The sequence below is a fragment of the Rhinoderma darwinii genome, chromosome 4 (genome assembly GCF_050947455.1).
Source record: "Rhinoderma darwinii isolate aRhiDar2 chromosome 4, aRhiDar2.hap1, whole genome shotgun sequence".
Lineage (NCBI taxonomy): Eukaryota > Metazoa > Chordata > Amphibia > Anura > Rhinodermatidae > Rhinoderma > Rhinoderma darwinii.
Genome location: NC_134690.1, coordinates 12,221,885 through 12,239,222, shown reverse-complemented (window position 1 = coordinate 12,239,222; position 17,338 = coordinate 12,221,885). Strand labels below are relative to the sequence as shown.

The window sequence follows — 17,338 nt, the reverse complement described above, 5'->3', positions numbered from 1 at the left end:
AGTGTTTGGAGTCTAATTGGTCTGATGCTACTGCAATGCTTAGCGCTCTGAGCCAATCATATGTCCCACTACTTCAGCTACCCTCTCACAGCATGCAGTCCCAGAGGCACAAAGGGAGAAAAACTGCAACTGCATCCCCCTCCTCCCTGTCTGATATTTACTCTATTGCTCCAGATGGGTTTTTTCGTGACTGGGCAGGTAGGCAGGCCGGAAAGGGGGAACTATAGGCTGCTGAAAGGTTATAAAGATGACACTGTCATGTGATAACTAATATTACTCGTCGGCCTGGGTATACACTTTGCATCTGTGTTGCTGCGTTCATAGTGACGTCATTTACTGTACAGTATTTCAGAATGTTCTTATTTCTGACTTTAAAATGAGATTTCCCGAAAATCTTTTTACAGGGGACCAATCACCTTAGTAGATGGCACAGACGCATATATGGGGCTGAAAAATAGCTTTTCACAGATGCCCCCCTAAACCATGTCATTCAGATGACGCACTTCTAACATGTAATTCTATGTAATCAGAGGGGTGGGTCACACCTATTTTGTGCCCGTGACTGGCACTTGTGGGGAGGAGGTCAGGGGGGCATTTAATCACAGAGGTCCTTTAAAATGATTTAAACCTGACAAACCGCATCGCAATACAGCCTGTACCTCTGTACAAATTAATAAGTTTGGTTGCCATATCGTATAAATAAAAATGCAGTATAATAATACCGGAGGTATACAGCAAGCTATATATTTGTCCTGTCTAAAATGTGGAAATAACAGTCTGCAGCACAATTTCTACCAATAAAATATGAGTCGGAAAACAACATTAGAGAGAAAAAAATCAGAAGTGCAAATTACAGGTTGCCGTTCTTTCATAAATGACCTGAATCTCCCTGCTCGCAGCGTTTATTCAGTATTGATCGTGACAGATCGTTTTATTTTGCGCTTGATTGTGTATATGTCGCTCTTTTATGTCAACCCTCAACAGATTACAGACCGTAATGGCAGGATGATTTTAGGATTAATACACATAGAGAGCAAATACAAAAATCTTCCTCTCCAGAAAAAAAAATCTCTTGCATGTAATGTAAACCAATACATGCAAGAACCATCAGGTTCGCTTAACCAGTACCTATATTACTGTGTCAGGGCTCTGTAGTAATAAACTATCGGTGCAGCTGTGTCCAGACATTGAAAAATGCAGCTCCCTCGTCCCCTCTCCCAGCAACAAGCCCCGACATGATTCAATCAGCAGCTAAATCACATTTAAATTCGCTTCATGTAACCAGGTCTATGTCTCAGAAACTTCCTTAGTCCCTTCAAACTTGTTCACAAAGAAGAAGTTTGATATATAGAAAATTCCTTCTTCAAAAGACAACATAACTACTAAATAACTGCCCCTATGTATAAGAATATAACTACTATAATACTGCCCCATGTATACAAGAATATAACTACTATAATACTGCCCCTATATACAAGAATATAACTACTATAATACTGCTCCCTATATACAAGAATAGAACGACTATAATACTGCCCCTATATACAAGAATATAACTACCATAATACTGCCCCCTATATACAAGAATAAAACTACTATAATACTACTCCTATATACAAGAATATATCTACTATAATACTGCCTCTATATACAAGAATATAACTACTATAATACTGCCCCCTATATACAAATATAACTACTATAATACTGCCACCTATATACAAGAATATAACTACTATAATACTGCCCCCTATGAACAAGAATATAACTACTATAATACTGCTCCTATATACAAGAATATAACTACTATAATACTGCTCCCTATGAACAAGAATATAACTACTATAATACTGCTCCTATATACAAGAATATAACTACTATAATACTGCTCCTATATACAAGAATATAACTACTATAATACTGCTCCCTATGAACAAGAATATAACTACTATAATACTGCTCCTATATACAAGAATATAACTACTATAATACTGCTCCTATATACAAGAATATAACTACTATAATACTGCTCCTATATACAAGAATATAACTACTATAATACTGCTCCTATATACAAGAATATAACTACTATAATATTGCCCCTATATACAAGAATATAATTACTATAATACTGCTCCTATATACAAGAATATAACTACTATAATACTGCTCCCTATATACAAGAATATAACTACTATAATACTGCCCCTATATACAAGAATATAACTACTATAATACTGCCTCCTATATACAAGAATATAACTACTATAATACTGCTCCCTATATACAGGAATATAACTACTATAATATTGCCCCTATATACAAGAATATAACTACTATAATACTGCTCCCTATATACACAAGAATATAACTACTATAATACTGCCCCCTATATACAAGAATATAACTACTATAATACTGCTCCTATATACTAGAATATAACTACTATAAGGGCGGGTTCACACATAGCGGAATTTCACTTAAATTCCGCTGCGGACACTCCGCAGCGTTAATCCGCAGCGGAGCCGTTTCTCCATTGACTTTCACTTTAATTTAGCAGTGTTCGTTTACACGATGCGTACAATTCCGCTGCGGAGCATAGGCTGCGGAGCGGAATTTGGTGTCCGCAGCATGCTCTGTCTGTTGCGGAGCAGTGGCGGACTGGTTGCGGACTCATGGCGGAATTTCTCCATTGACTTCAATGGAGAGTCAAAATTCCGCAATGAAGTCCGCAGATCTTATGTGTGCTGCGGAGCGTATTGTTTTTACTACCATGACATTTCTTCATTCTGGCTGGACCTATGTATTTCTAGGTCTACAGCCAGACTGAGGAAGTCAATGGGGCTCCCGTAATGACGGGAGCGTTGCTAGGAGACGTCTGTAAATAGTCACTGTCCAGGGTGCTGAAAGAGTTACGCGATCGGCAGTAACTGTTTCTGCACCCGGGACAGTGACTACCGATCTCAATATACATGTATCTGTAAAAAAAAATATAAGTTCATACTTACCGAGAACTCCCTGCGTCTGTCTCCAGTCCGGCCTCCCAGGATGACGTTTCAGTGTAAGTGACGGCTGCAGCCAATCACAGGCCAAGCACAGGCTGCAGCGGTCACATGGACTGGAGCGTCATCCAGGGAGGTCGGGCCGGATGCCGAAAGAGGGACGCGTCACCAAGACAACGGGCGGTAAGTATGAATTTCTTTGACTTTCACTAGGGAAAGTGCTGTCCCTTCTCTCTATCCTGCACTGAATAGGGAGAAGAGAAGCACTTTTCCTGCAGTCCGCAGCGGCCAGTCCGCATCAATTTTCTGCACATTTTGTGCAGATCCGCTGCAGAATCTGCAACGCAGATTCTGTGCGGCATTGATGCGGACAGTTGCGGAGGAATTCCGCCATGTGTGGTCATGCCCTTATACTGCCCCCTATATACAAGCATATAACTACTATAATACTGCCTCCTATATACAAGAATATAACTACTATAATACTGCTCCCTATATACAAGAATATAACTACTATAATACTGCCCCTATATACAAGAATATAACTACTATAAGGGCATGACCACACATGGCGGAATTCCTCCGCAACTGTCCGCATCAATGCCGCACAGAATCTGCGTTGCAGATTCTGCAGCGGATCTGCACAAAATGTGCAGAAAATTGATGCGGACTGGCCGCTGCGGACTGCAGGAAAAGTGCTTCCCTTCTCCCTATTCAGTGCAGGATAGAGAGAAGGGACAGCACTTTCCCTAGTGAAAGTCAAAGAATTTCATACTTACCGGCCGTTGTCTTGGTGACGCGTCCCTCTTTCGGCATCCGGCCCGACCTCCCTGGATGACGCTCCAGTCCATGTGACCGCTGCAGCCTGTGCTTGGCCTGTGATTGGCTGCCACCGTCACTTACACTGAAACGTCATCCTGGGAGGCCGGACTGGAGACAGACGCAGGGAGTTCTCGGTAAGTATGAACTTATATTTTTTTTTACAGATACATGTATATTGAGATCGGTAGTCACTGTCCCGGGTGCAGAAACAGTTACTGCCGATCGCGTAACTCTTTCAGCACCCTGGACAGTGACTATTTACAGACGTCTCCTAGCAACGCTCCCGTCATTACGGGAGCCCCATTGACTTCCTCAGTCTGGCTGTAGACCTAGAAATACATGGGTCCAGCCAGAATGAAGAAATGTCATGGTAGTAAAAACAATACGCTCCGCAGCACACATAAGATCTGCGGACTTCATTGCGGAATTTTGACTCTCCATTGAAGTCAATGGAGAAATTCCGCCATGAGTCCGCAACCAGTCCGCCACTGCTCCGCAACAGACAGAGCATGCTGCGGACACCAAATTCCACTCCGCAGCCTATGCTCCGCAGCGGAATTGTACACATCGTGTAAACGAACACTGCTAAATTAAAGTGAAAGTCAATGGAGAAACGGCTCCGCTGCGGATTAACGCTGCGGAGTGTCCGCAGCGGAATTTAAGTGAAATTCCGCTATGTGTGAACCCGCCCTAATACTGCCCCTATATACAAGAATATAACTACTATAATACTGCCCCTATATACAAAAATATAACTGCTATAATACTGCCCCTATATACAAGTATATAACTACTATAATACTGCCCCTGTATACAAGAATATAACTACTATAATACTGCCCCTATATACAGGAATATAACTACTATAATACTGCTCCTATATACAAGAATATAACTACTATAATACTGCTCCCTATATACAAGAATATAACTACTATAATACTGCCCCTATATACAAGAATATAACTACTATAATACTGCTCCTATATACTAGAATATAACTACTATAATACTGCCCCCTATATACAATCATATAACTACTATAATACTGCCTCCTATATACAAGAATATAACTACTATAATACTGCCCCCTATATACAAGAATATAACTACTATAATACTGCTCCTATATACAAGAATATAACTACTATAATACTGCCCCCATGTACAAGTATATAACTACAATAATACTGCTCCTATATACACAAGAATATAACTGCTATAATACTGCCCCCTATATACAAGAATATAACTACTATAATACTGCCCCTGTATACAAGAATATAACTACTATAATACTGCCCCTATATACAAGTATATAACTACTATAATACTGCCCCTATATACAAGAATATAACTACTATAATACTGCTCCTATATACAAGAATATAACTACTATAATACTGCCCCCTATATACAAGAATATAACTACTATAATACTGCTCCTATATACAAGAATATAACTACTATAATACTGCCCCTATATACAAGAATATAACTACTATAATACTGCCCCTATATACAAGAATATAACGACTATAATACTGCTCCTATATACAAGAATACAACTACTATAATACTGCCTCCTATATACAAGAATATAACTACTATAATACTGCCCCCTATATCCAAGAATATAACTACTATAATACTGCTCCTATATACAAGAATATAACTACTATAATACTGCTCCCTATATACAAGAATATAACTACTATAATACTGCTCCCTATATACAAGAATTTAACTACTATAATACTGCCCCTATATACAAGAATATAACTACTATAATACTGCCCCTATATACAAGAATATAACTAATATAATACTGCTCCTATATACAAGAATATAACTACTATAATACTGCCCTCTATATACAAGAATATAACTACTATAATACTGCTCCCTATATACAAGAATATAACTACTATAATACTGCCCCTATATACAAGAATATAACTACTATAATACAGCCCCTATATACAAGAATATAACTACTATAATACTGCCCCTATATACAAGAATATAACTACTATAATACTGCCCCCATGTACAAGTATATAACTACTATAATACTGCTCCTATATACAAGAATACAACGACTATAATACTGCCTCCTATATACAAGAATATAACTACTATAATACTGCCCCCTATATCCAAGAATATAACTACTATAATACTGCTCCTATATACAAGAATATAACTACTATAATACTGCTCCCTATATACAAGAATATAACTACTATAATACTGCCCCTATATACAAGAATATAACTACTATAATACTGCCCCTATATACAAGAATATAACTACTATAATACTGCTCCCTATATACAAGAATATAACTACTATAATACTGCCCCTATATACAAGAATATAACTACTATAATACAGCCCCTATATACAAGAATATAACTACTATAATACTGCCCCTATATACAAGAATATAACTACTATAATACTGCCCCTATATACAAGAATATAACTACTATAATACTGCCCCTATATACAAGAATATAACTGCTATAATACTGCCCCTATATACAAGAATATAACTACTATAATACTGCCCCTGTATACAAGAATATAACTACTATAATACTGCCCCTATATACAAGAATATAACTACTATAATACTGCCCCCATGTACAAGTATATAACTACTATAATACTGCCCCTATATACAAGAATATAACTACTATAATACTGCCCCTATATACAAAAATATAACTGCTATAATACTGCCCCTATATACAAGAATATAACTACTATAATACTGCTCCCTATATACACAAGAATATAACTACTACAATACTGCCCCCTATATACAAGAATATAACTACTATAATACTGCTCCTATATACTAGAATATAACTACTATAATACTGCCCCCTATATACAAGCATATAACTACTATAATACTGCCTCCTATATACAAGAATATAACTACTATAATACTGCTCCCTATATACAAGAATATAACTACTATAATACTGCCCTATATACAAGAATATAACTACTATAATACTGCCCCTATATACAAGAATATAACTACTATAATACTGCTCCCTATATGCAAGAATATAACTACTATAATACTGCTCCCTATATACAAGAATATAACTACTATAATACTGCTCCCTATATACAAGAATATAACTACTATAATACTGCCCCTATATACAAGAATATAACTGCTATAATACAGCCCCTATATACAAGAATATAACTACTATAATACTGCCCCTATATACAAGAATATAACTACTATAATACTGCCCCTATATACAAGAATATAACAACTATAATACTGCCCCTATATACAAGAATATAACTACTATAATACTGCCCCTATATACAAGAATATAACTGCTATAATACTGCCCCTATATACAAGAATATAACTGCTATAATACTACCCCTGTATACAAGAATATAACTACTATAATACTGCCCCTATATACAAGAATATAACTACTATAATACTGCCCCCATGTACAAGAATATAACTACTATAATACTGCCCCTATATACAAGAATATAACTACTATAATACTGCCCCTATATACAAAAATATAACTGCTATAATACTGCCCCTATATACAAGTATATAACTACTATAATACTGCCCCTGTATACAAGAATATAACTACTATAATACTGCCCCTATATACAGGAATATAACTACTATAATACTGCTCCTATATACAAGAATATAACTACTATAATACTGTTCCCTATATACAAGAATATAACTACTATAATACTGCCCCTATATACAAGAATATAACTACTATAATACTGCTCCTATATACTAGAATATAACTACTATAATACTGCCCCCTATATACAATCATATAACTACTATAATACTGCCTCCTATATACAAGAATATAACTACTATAATACTGCCCCCTATATACAAGAATATAACTACTATAATACTGCTCCTATATACAAGAATATAACTACTATAATACTGCCCCCATGTACAAGTATATAACTACAATAATACTGCTCCTATATACACAAGAATATAACTGCTATAATACTGCCCCCTATATACAAGAATATAACTACTATAATACTGCCTCTGTATACAAGAATATAACTACTATAATACTGCTCCTATATACAAGAATATAACTACTATAATACTGCCCCCATGTACAAGAATATAAATACTATAATACTGCTCCTATATACAAGAATATAACTACTATAATACTGCCCCTATATACAAGAATATAACTACTATAATACTGCCCCTATATACAAGAATATAACTACTATAATACTGCTCCTATATACAAGAATATAACTACTATAATACTGCCCCCTATATACAAGAATATAACTACTATAATACTGCTCCTATATACAAGAATATAACTACTATAATACTGCCCCTATATACAAGAATATAACTACTATAATACTGCCCCTATATACAAGAATATAACGACTATAATACTGCTCCTATATACAAGAATACAACTACTATAATACTGCCTCCTATATACAAGAATATAACTACTATAATACTGCCCCCTATATCCAAGAATATAACTACTATAATACTGCTCCTATATACAAGAATATAACTACTATAATACTGCTCCCTATATACAAGAATATAACTACTATAATACTGCTCCCTATATACAAGAATTTAACTACTATAATACTGCCCCCTATATACAAGAATATAACTACTATAATACTGCCCCTATATACAAGAATATAACTAATATAATACTGCTCCTATATACAAGAATATAACTACTATAATACTGCCCTCTATATACAAGAATATAACTACTATAATACTGCTCCCTATATACAAGAATATAACTACTATAATACTGCCCCTATATACAAGAATATAACTACTATAATACAGCCCCTATATACAAGAATATAACTACTATAATACTGCCCCTATATACAAGAATATAACTACTATAATACTGCCCCCATGTACAAGTATATAACTACTATAATACTGCTCCTATATACAAGAATACAACGACTATAATACTGCCTCCTATATACAAGAATATAACTACTATAATACTGCCCCCTATATCCAAGAATATAACTACTATAATACTGCTCCTATATACAAGAATATAACTACTATAATACTGCTCCCTATATACAAGAATATAACTACTATAATACTGCCCCTATATACAAGAATATAACTACTATAATACTGCCCCTATATACAAGAATATAACTACTATAATACTGCTCCCTATATACAAGAATATAACTACTATAATACAGCCCCTATATACAAGAATATAACTACTATAATACTGCCCCTATATACAAGAATATAACTACTATAATACTGCCCCTATATACAAGAATATAACTACTATAATACTGCCCCTATATACAAGAATATAACTACTATAATACTGCCCCTATATACAAGAATATAACTGCTATAATACTGCCCCTATATACAAGAATATAACTACTATAATACTGCCCCTATATACAAGAATATAACTACTATAATACTGCCCCTATATACAAGAATATAACTACTATAATACTGCCCCCATGTACAAGAATATAACTACTATAATACTGCTCCTATATACAAGAATATAACTACTATAATATTGCCCCTATATACAAGAATATAACTACTATAATATTGCCCCTATATACAAGAATATAACTACTATAATACTGCTCCTATATACAAGAATATAACTACTATAATGCTGCTCCCTATATACAAGAATATAACTACTATAATACTGCCCCTATATACAAGAATATAACTACTATAATACTGCTCCTATATACTAGAATATAACTACTATAATACTGCCCCCTATATACAAGAATATAACTACTATAATACTGCCCCCTATATACATGAATATAACTACTATAATACTGCTCCTATATACAAGAATATAACTACTATAATACTGCCCCCATGTACAAGTATATAACTACAATAATACTGCTCCTATATACACAAGAATATAACTGCTATAATACTGCCCCCTATATACAAGAATATAACTACTATAATACTGCTCCTATATACAAGAATATAACTACTATAATACTGCCCCCATGTACAAGAATATAAATACTATAATACTGCTCCTATATACAAGAATATAACTACTATAATACTGCCCCTATATACAAGAATATAATTACTATAATACTGCCCCTATATACAAGAATATAACTACTATAATACTGCTCCTATATACAAGAATATAACTACTATAATACTGCCCCTATATACAAGAATATAACTACTATAATACTGCCCCTATATACAAGAATATAACTACTATAATACTGCTCCTATATACAAGAATACAACTACTATAATACTGCCTCCTATATACAAGAATATAACTACTATAATACTGCCCCCTATATCCAAGAATATAACTACTATAATACTGCTCCTATATACAAGAATATAACTACTATAATACTGCTCCCTATATACAAGAATATTACTACTATAATACTGCTCCCTATATACAAGAATATAACTACTATAATACTGCCCCCTATATACAATAATGTAACTACTATAATACTGCTCCTATATACAAGAATATAACTACTATATTACTGCCCCTATATACAAGAATATAACTAATATAATACTGCTCCTATATACAAGAATATAACTACTATAATACTGCCCTCTATATACAAGAATATAACTACTATAATACTGCCCCCTATATACAAGAATATAACTACTATAATACGGCCCGCTATATACAAGAATATAACTACTATAATACTGCTCCTATATACAAGAATATAACTACTATAATACTGCCCCCATGTACAAGAATATAAATACTATAATACTGCTCCTATATACAAGAATATAACTACTATAATACTGCCCCTATATACAAGAATATAACTACTATAATACTGCCCCTATATACAAGAATATAACTACTATAATACTGCTCCTATATACAAGAATATAACTACTATAATACTGCCCCCTATATACAAGAATATAACTACTATAATACTGCCCCCATGTACAAGTATATAACTACAATAATACTGCTCCTATATACACAAGAATATAACTGCTATAATACTGCCCCCCTATATACAAGAATATAACTACTATAATACTGCTCCTATATACAAGAATATAACTACTATAATACTGCCCCCATGTACAAGAATATAAATACTATAATACTGCTCCTATATACAAGAATATAACTACTATAATACTGCCCCTATATACAAGAATGTAACTACTATAATACTGCCCCTATATACAAGAATATAACTACTATAATACTGCTCCTATATACAAGAATATAACTACTATAATACTGCTCCTATATACAAGAATATAACTACTATAATACTGCCCCTATATACAAGAATATAACTACTATAATACTGCCCCTATATACAAGAATATAACTACTATAATACTGCTCCTATATACAAGAATACAACTACTATAATACTGCCTCCTATATACAAGAATATAACTACTATAATACTGCTCCTATATACAAGAATATAACTACTATTATACTGCCCCCTATATACAAGAATATAAATACTATAATACTGCCCCCTATATACAAGAATATAACTACTATAATACTGCCTCCTATATACAAGAATATAACTACTATAATACTGCCCCCTATATACAAGAATGTAACTACTATAATACTGCCCCTATATACAAGAATATAACTACTATAATACTGCTCCCTATATACAAGAATATAACTACTATAATACTGCCCCCTATATACAAGAATATAACTACTATAATACTGCTCCCTATATACAAGAATATAACTACTATAATACTGCCCCCTATATACAAGAATATAACTACTATAATACTGCCCCCTATATACAAGAATATAACTACTATAATACTGCTCCCTATATACAAGAATATAACTACTATAATACTGCCCCCTATATACAAGAATATAACTACTATAATACTGCTCCCTATATACAAGAATATAACTACTATAATACTGCTCCCTATATACAAGAATATAACTACTATAATACTGCCCCCTATATACAATAATGTAACTACTATAATACTGCCCCCTATATACAAGAATATAACTACTATAATACTGCCCCTATATACAAGAATATAACTAATATAATACTGCTCCTATATACAAGAATATAACTACTATAATACTGCCCTCTATATACAAGAATATAACTACTATAATACTGCCCCCTATATACAAGAATATAACTACTATAATACTGCCCGCTATATACAAGAATATAACTACTATAATACTGCTCCTATATACAAGAATATAACTACTATAATACTGCCCCCATGTACAAGAATATAAATACTATAATACTGCTCCTATATACAAGAATATAACTACTATAATACTGCCCCTATATACAAGAATATAACTACTATAATACTGCCCTTATATACAAGAATATAACTACTATAATACTGCTCCTATATACAAGAATATAACTACTATAATACTGCTCCTATATACAAGAATATAACTACTATAATACTGCCCCTATATACAAGAATATAACTACTATAATACTGCCCCTATATACAAGAATATAACTACTATAATACTGCTCCTATATACAAGAATACAACTACTATAATACTGCCTCCTATATACAAGAATATAACTACTATAATACTGCCCCCTATATCCAAGAATATAACTACTATAATACTGCTCCTATATACAAGAATATAACTACTATAATACTGCTCCCTATATACAAGAATATAACTACTATAATACTGCTCCCTATATTCAAGAATATAACTACTATAATACTGCCCCTTATATACAATAATGTAACTACTATAATACTGCCCCCTATATACAAGAATATAACTACTATAATACTGCCCCTATATACAAGAATATAACTAATATAATACTGCTCCTATATACAAGAATATAACTACTATAATACTGCCCTCTATATACAAGAATATAACTACTATAATACTGCCCTCTATATACAAGAATATAACTACTATAATACTGCCCCCTATATACAAGAATATAACTACTATAATACTGCCCCCTATATACAAGAATATAACTACTATAATACTGCTCCCTATATACAAGAATATAACTACTATAATACTGCCCCCTATATACAATAATATAACTACTATAATACTGCCACTATATACAAGAATATAACTACAATAATACTGCATCTATACACAAGCATATAACTACAATAATACTGCTCCCTATATACAAGAATATAACTACTATAATACTGCCCCTATATACAAGAATATAACTACTATAATACTGCTCCTATATATAAGAATATAACTACTATAATACTACTCCTATATACAAGAATATAACTACTATAATACTGCCCCCTATATACAAGAATATAACTACTATAATACTGCTCCCTATATACAAGAATATAACTACTATAATACTGCTCCTATATACAAGAATATAACTACTATAATACTGCTCCTATATACAAGAATATAACTACTATAATACTGTATCCTATATACAAGAATATAACTACTATAATACTGCTCCTATATACAAGAATATAACTACTATAATACTGCTCCTATATACAAGAATATAACTACTATAATACTGTATCCTATATACAAGAATATAACTACTATAATACTGCTCCTATATACAAGAATATAACTACTATAATACTGCTCCTATATACAAGAATATAACTACTATAATACTGCCCCCTATATACAAGAATATAACTACTATAATACTGCTCCCTATATACAAGAATATAACTACTATAATACTGCTCCTATATACAAGAATATAACTACTATAATACTGCTCCTATATACAAGAATATAACTACTATAATACTGCTCCTATATACAAGAATATAACTACTATAATACTGCCCCTATATACAAGAATATAACTACTATAATAATGCCCCCTATATATAAGAATATAACTACTATAATACTGCCCCTATAAAATTATAGTGTTTAACAAGTTGGACACATGTGTTGATGATTTATGTGATGTAGGACATAATACTACGTTTCTGATCTTTTTATAAGTATTGTTAATAATGTGACCCTCTTTTTTGCAGACCGGCTGCCGTGAATGAAATCCTCATTAAATGGCTGGGAGAGGTTCACACAATGTCCGTCTCTTCCAAGCTCTGAGTCTTCCTTCATCACATGCGCTGGATCTTTGTTCTCGAGCGCGCGCACCAAATGTTCCTAATTCCTTCTTGACACAATCCAGCGCACGCTAATTATCTACTGGTCATGCGTCTAATGCAGAAAGGCATTGTGATTAACAGGCGAGCCCGGCGAGAATAATGAATGTTCTTACCAATCCCATTTAATGATTAACCCTGAACCTTTTCATGGAAACAGAAAATTGTGAATAATAATATGTTTTATACAATTAAATGGAATTGCAATGAAAAGCAGCAATAATGGAGTGTAATCGTGCCTATGTAACGGTGCGAAGACGAGATAAAGCGCAAGGACCGGCGGATGGCCGACACTTGTCACATCCCTCGGTAAGATGTAGTGAGACTCTAACTATAGAATTAAAGGGCTGCTGTACTTTGTATACAATGAACTCGGAATGTTATCAAACTGCATCCATAGACTTTTATGGACGCAGCGGCGGCACAAACTTACCTTACGAACATAAATTTATTTTATGTTTATTTTCTTTAGTATTAGCTGCGTATTAGCTTTGTCCAACTACAATGAGTGACTCCAGCTTTGTGTGCAATGACTATTGGAGTCTGAGGTAGTCTAAAACCAACCTACTGTCTCATCAGAGTCTCAAGCCGCTGGTAGTAGATGGGGAAGAGGGGGATGCAGCTGCAAATTTTCTGTCTATTTCTCTCTCTCTTTCCCCCTCTCTTTCTCTTTCTCTCCTTCTATCTCCTCTGCGTCAGAATTTTGGCACAAATTGCGGCAAAAAGTAGACTAAATGCTCCGGGCCAAATTTATTATGTTTTTTTTAGACACTTTTAACGGGGCTAGGAAAAGTCATAAAATGTGGCCGATTAATTTACGGCCTACAGGGGGCGTAATGACATGTATATCAAGATGCGCAGAATTTTTCATGCAGCATGCGCCACTTATAATCCGGTCCGGTTTTTCCTGTCTCGTCTAGTTTTGATATTTTTTTCTGCTAGAATATAAATGTGATCAGTGCTGGGATTCTTATACCAGCCAGAGGCTCCTTAGTTGGTGATGAGCATCACGTCAGACTCGCAGAGCGTGACTACCGGAGACCAGACCCTCTGTAGGGGAAAGAGAACCCCCGGGCTCTTCCTGAACGGTGCAGCTAACTCTACGATCTAGAGAATTGTTTGTAAGAGATGCAATGAATACAAAATCCAGTGGAGGAGCAGCCGGTTATGTCTCGTCGTCCTGTTGCATTGAGTCCGCGTCATTGGCCATTTTTTAATGAGCGCTCAAGGGGTCGTGATTCGGGATACACCAATCAAAGATTAAAAGAACTGTTTTTTCTTTAAGAAACAAACCGTGAGTGTGGAGAAATCACATGTGTGTTACCTCTTAAATACCAAGAGGGCTCGTTTCTTTACGAGATGAGTTGAATTTTTCAATGGCACCATCTTGGTCAATGGCACAATTGAGTACCTGAATCTGTTGACTGGTGACAAAGAGCACCCGTTCTTTCTGTCAAATAACTAACATGCCGTGGTTGCTATTGACATCAGCATCTAAGGGGTTAAACATCCGCAATCTGAGTTATCTCCGCTCCCGACTATTGCAGCGGGAGCCTGGCCGTGACTAACCGCTTCCGCGGTAATGGCACGGGCACAGCTTCTGTGCCCATGCAATCACAATGACGTATATGTACATCATCCTGTTGGAACTAGACCCCACAAAAGGACGTGGGTGTATTGAACAATCCAGATTAGTTAGAAAAGTCCCTTGACAATAAGCAGATAACAAAGTGTATTCCTGCTAGGACCCCCAGTGATCAGCTGTAATCTTTGAGGAAACCTATCAGTAAGTGTTTTGTTTCCCTGCAGCACCGCCACAGGGGAAATGAAGTATTACACAGTGTTCAGTCATATCAATGTGTTGTCTGTGTAATACAGGACCGGTCCTCCAGAGAGAGAAAGGCTCTCTATGTAACCGGTCTCCACTCTGACCAAGAGATGAGGATCCTGAACAGAGGACCCCAACTATTAATTTAGAATTTCCTAATAGGGTGTATGGGAATATTTTTTTTTTAAAAGGGACAACCTCAATTAGGGCAGATTAGTTCTTGCCTTATGGTTTTTTTTTTAACCTTCCTCTGAATCAATAGGGGTAAAACAGTTCAGTAGTTTACCCATATCCCTTCCCTCTCTCCCATCCCTTGGTTGAACTTGATGGACTTCTGTAACCCCTTGAAATGTGGTTTAGCTGTGGTCCTGGTGTGGTTTGGTGCCCACTAGATACATTGTCTGCCACTTGCTTTAAGGTTGGCCCCCACATGCCATAAACGATGCTGGACTGAAGAGGTTAAATAAAGCTGTTTGCAAAATTCAATAAGAATACTAAATTTGCTGATGAAAGTTGTCCCCAAGTAGCAATCTGGGGTCACGTGTACTATCGAACATGCGGCCAATCCGTTTTCTCAGTGATCGAACACATAGTAATATATTACAAATGACTGAGAATCGAGCGCGGCAGCCTGTGCTGCCCATAGAGGTCATGTACGGCCGTCCCCTGAACTACATTTATCGCTTTTTAATTTCTCTTTAACAAGACACCAAAAAAGCAATCAGTGCGTAACTTGTAATACGTCGTCTCTCGGGACGGCTCGTGTATCACCTCATGTTATATTCCGCTATGTATATCTTATGTATCACTGTCACATTGTCCTGTTCTCCAATTAGACTTTATTTCAGTTCTTTCTTCAGTATGAAACCTGTCACTCCTTAATATAGATAAATCAGGCTAACAATGTCATGTTCTTACTCGCTGCAGTCAATCAATACCGACCGTCCATAAAATATAGAAGCCTCATTGGTCATACATTAAGAAGAAACTACTCATTAACTATACCTACCAGTCAATATCCATAATGATTGTAGCCATGTGAAACTTCTGTTGGGTTCATGATATTCAATTACAATTCAACTTTACAATCATCGGCCGTACACCTGCTAACCAATCTGAGCGAGAACATGTCCATCCAGCCTCTCTGGGACTGTGAAATGCGTGTAAATTTAGGCAGTAGAAATCTGTTCCTGCTTTCTTGGTCCAAAATAGTGACTTTTCTCTGGAACTGTCTGGAATGGCCTCAGTTACCCTGGTCAGAGTGTCAGTCTACATCACCTGCCCTGACTCATTATACAACCATGATCTGTTGAGTAGAAGGGCTGGTCAGGATCAGATTATAGGGAGTGCACAAGAAACACCTACCCGAATCCTCCACCACCTA

At 34.8% G+C, this 17,338-nt stretch overlaps 1 protein-coding gene across 1 annotated transcript in view; it reads left to right on the top strand.

Moving 5' to 3' along the window:
- The window catches only part of EPHX2 (epoxide hydrolase 2), a 95,692-nt gene extending 81,343 nt beyond the window's left edge, over positions 1 to 14,349 (top strand). Inside the window, exon 19 of the mRNA XM_075860824.1 lies at positions 13,995 to 14,349. Within this exon, the coding sequence (XP_075716939.1) occupies positions 13,995 to 14,070 (76 nt within the window). The 3' untranslated portion in view covers positions 14,071 to 14,349. The remainder of the gene's footprint in view (positions 1 to 13,994) is intronic.
- Positions 14,350 to 17,338: the final 2,989 nt, after the last annotated feature.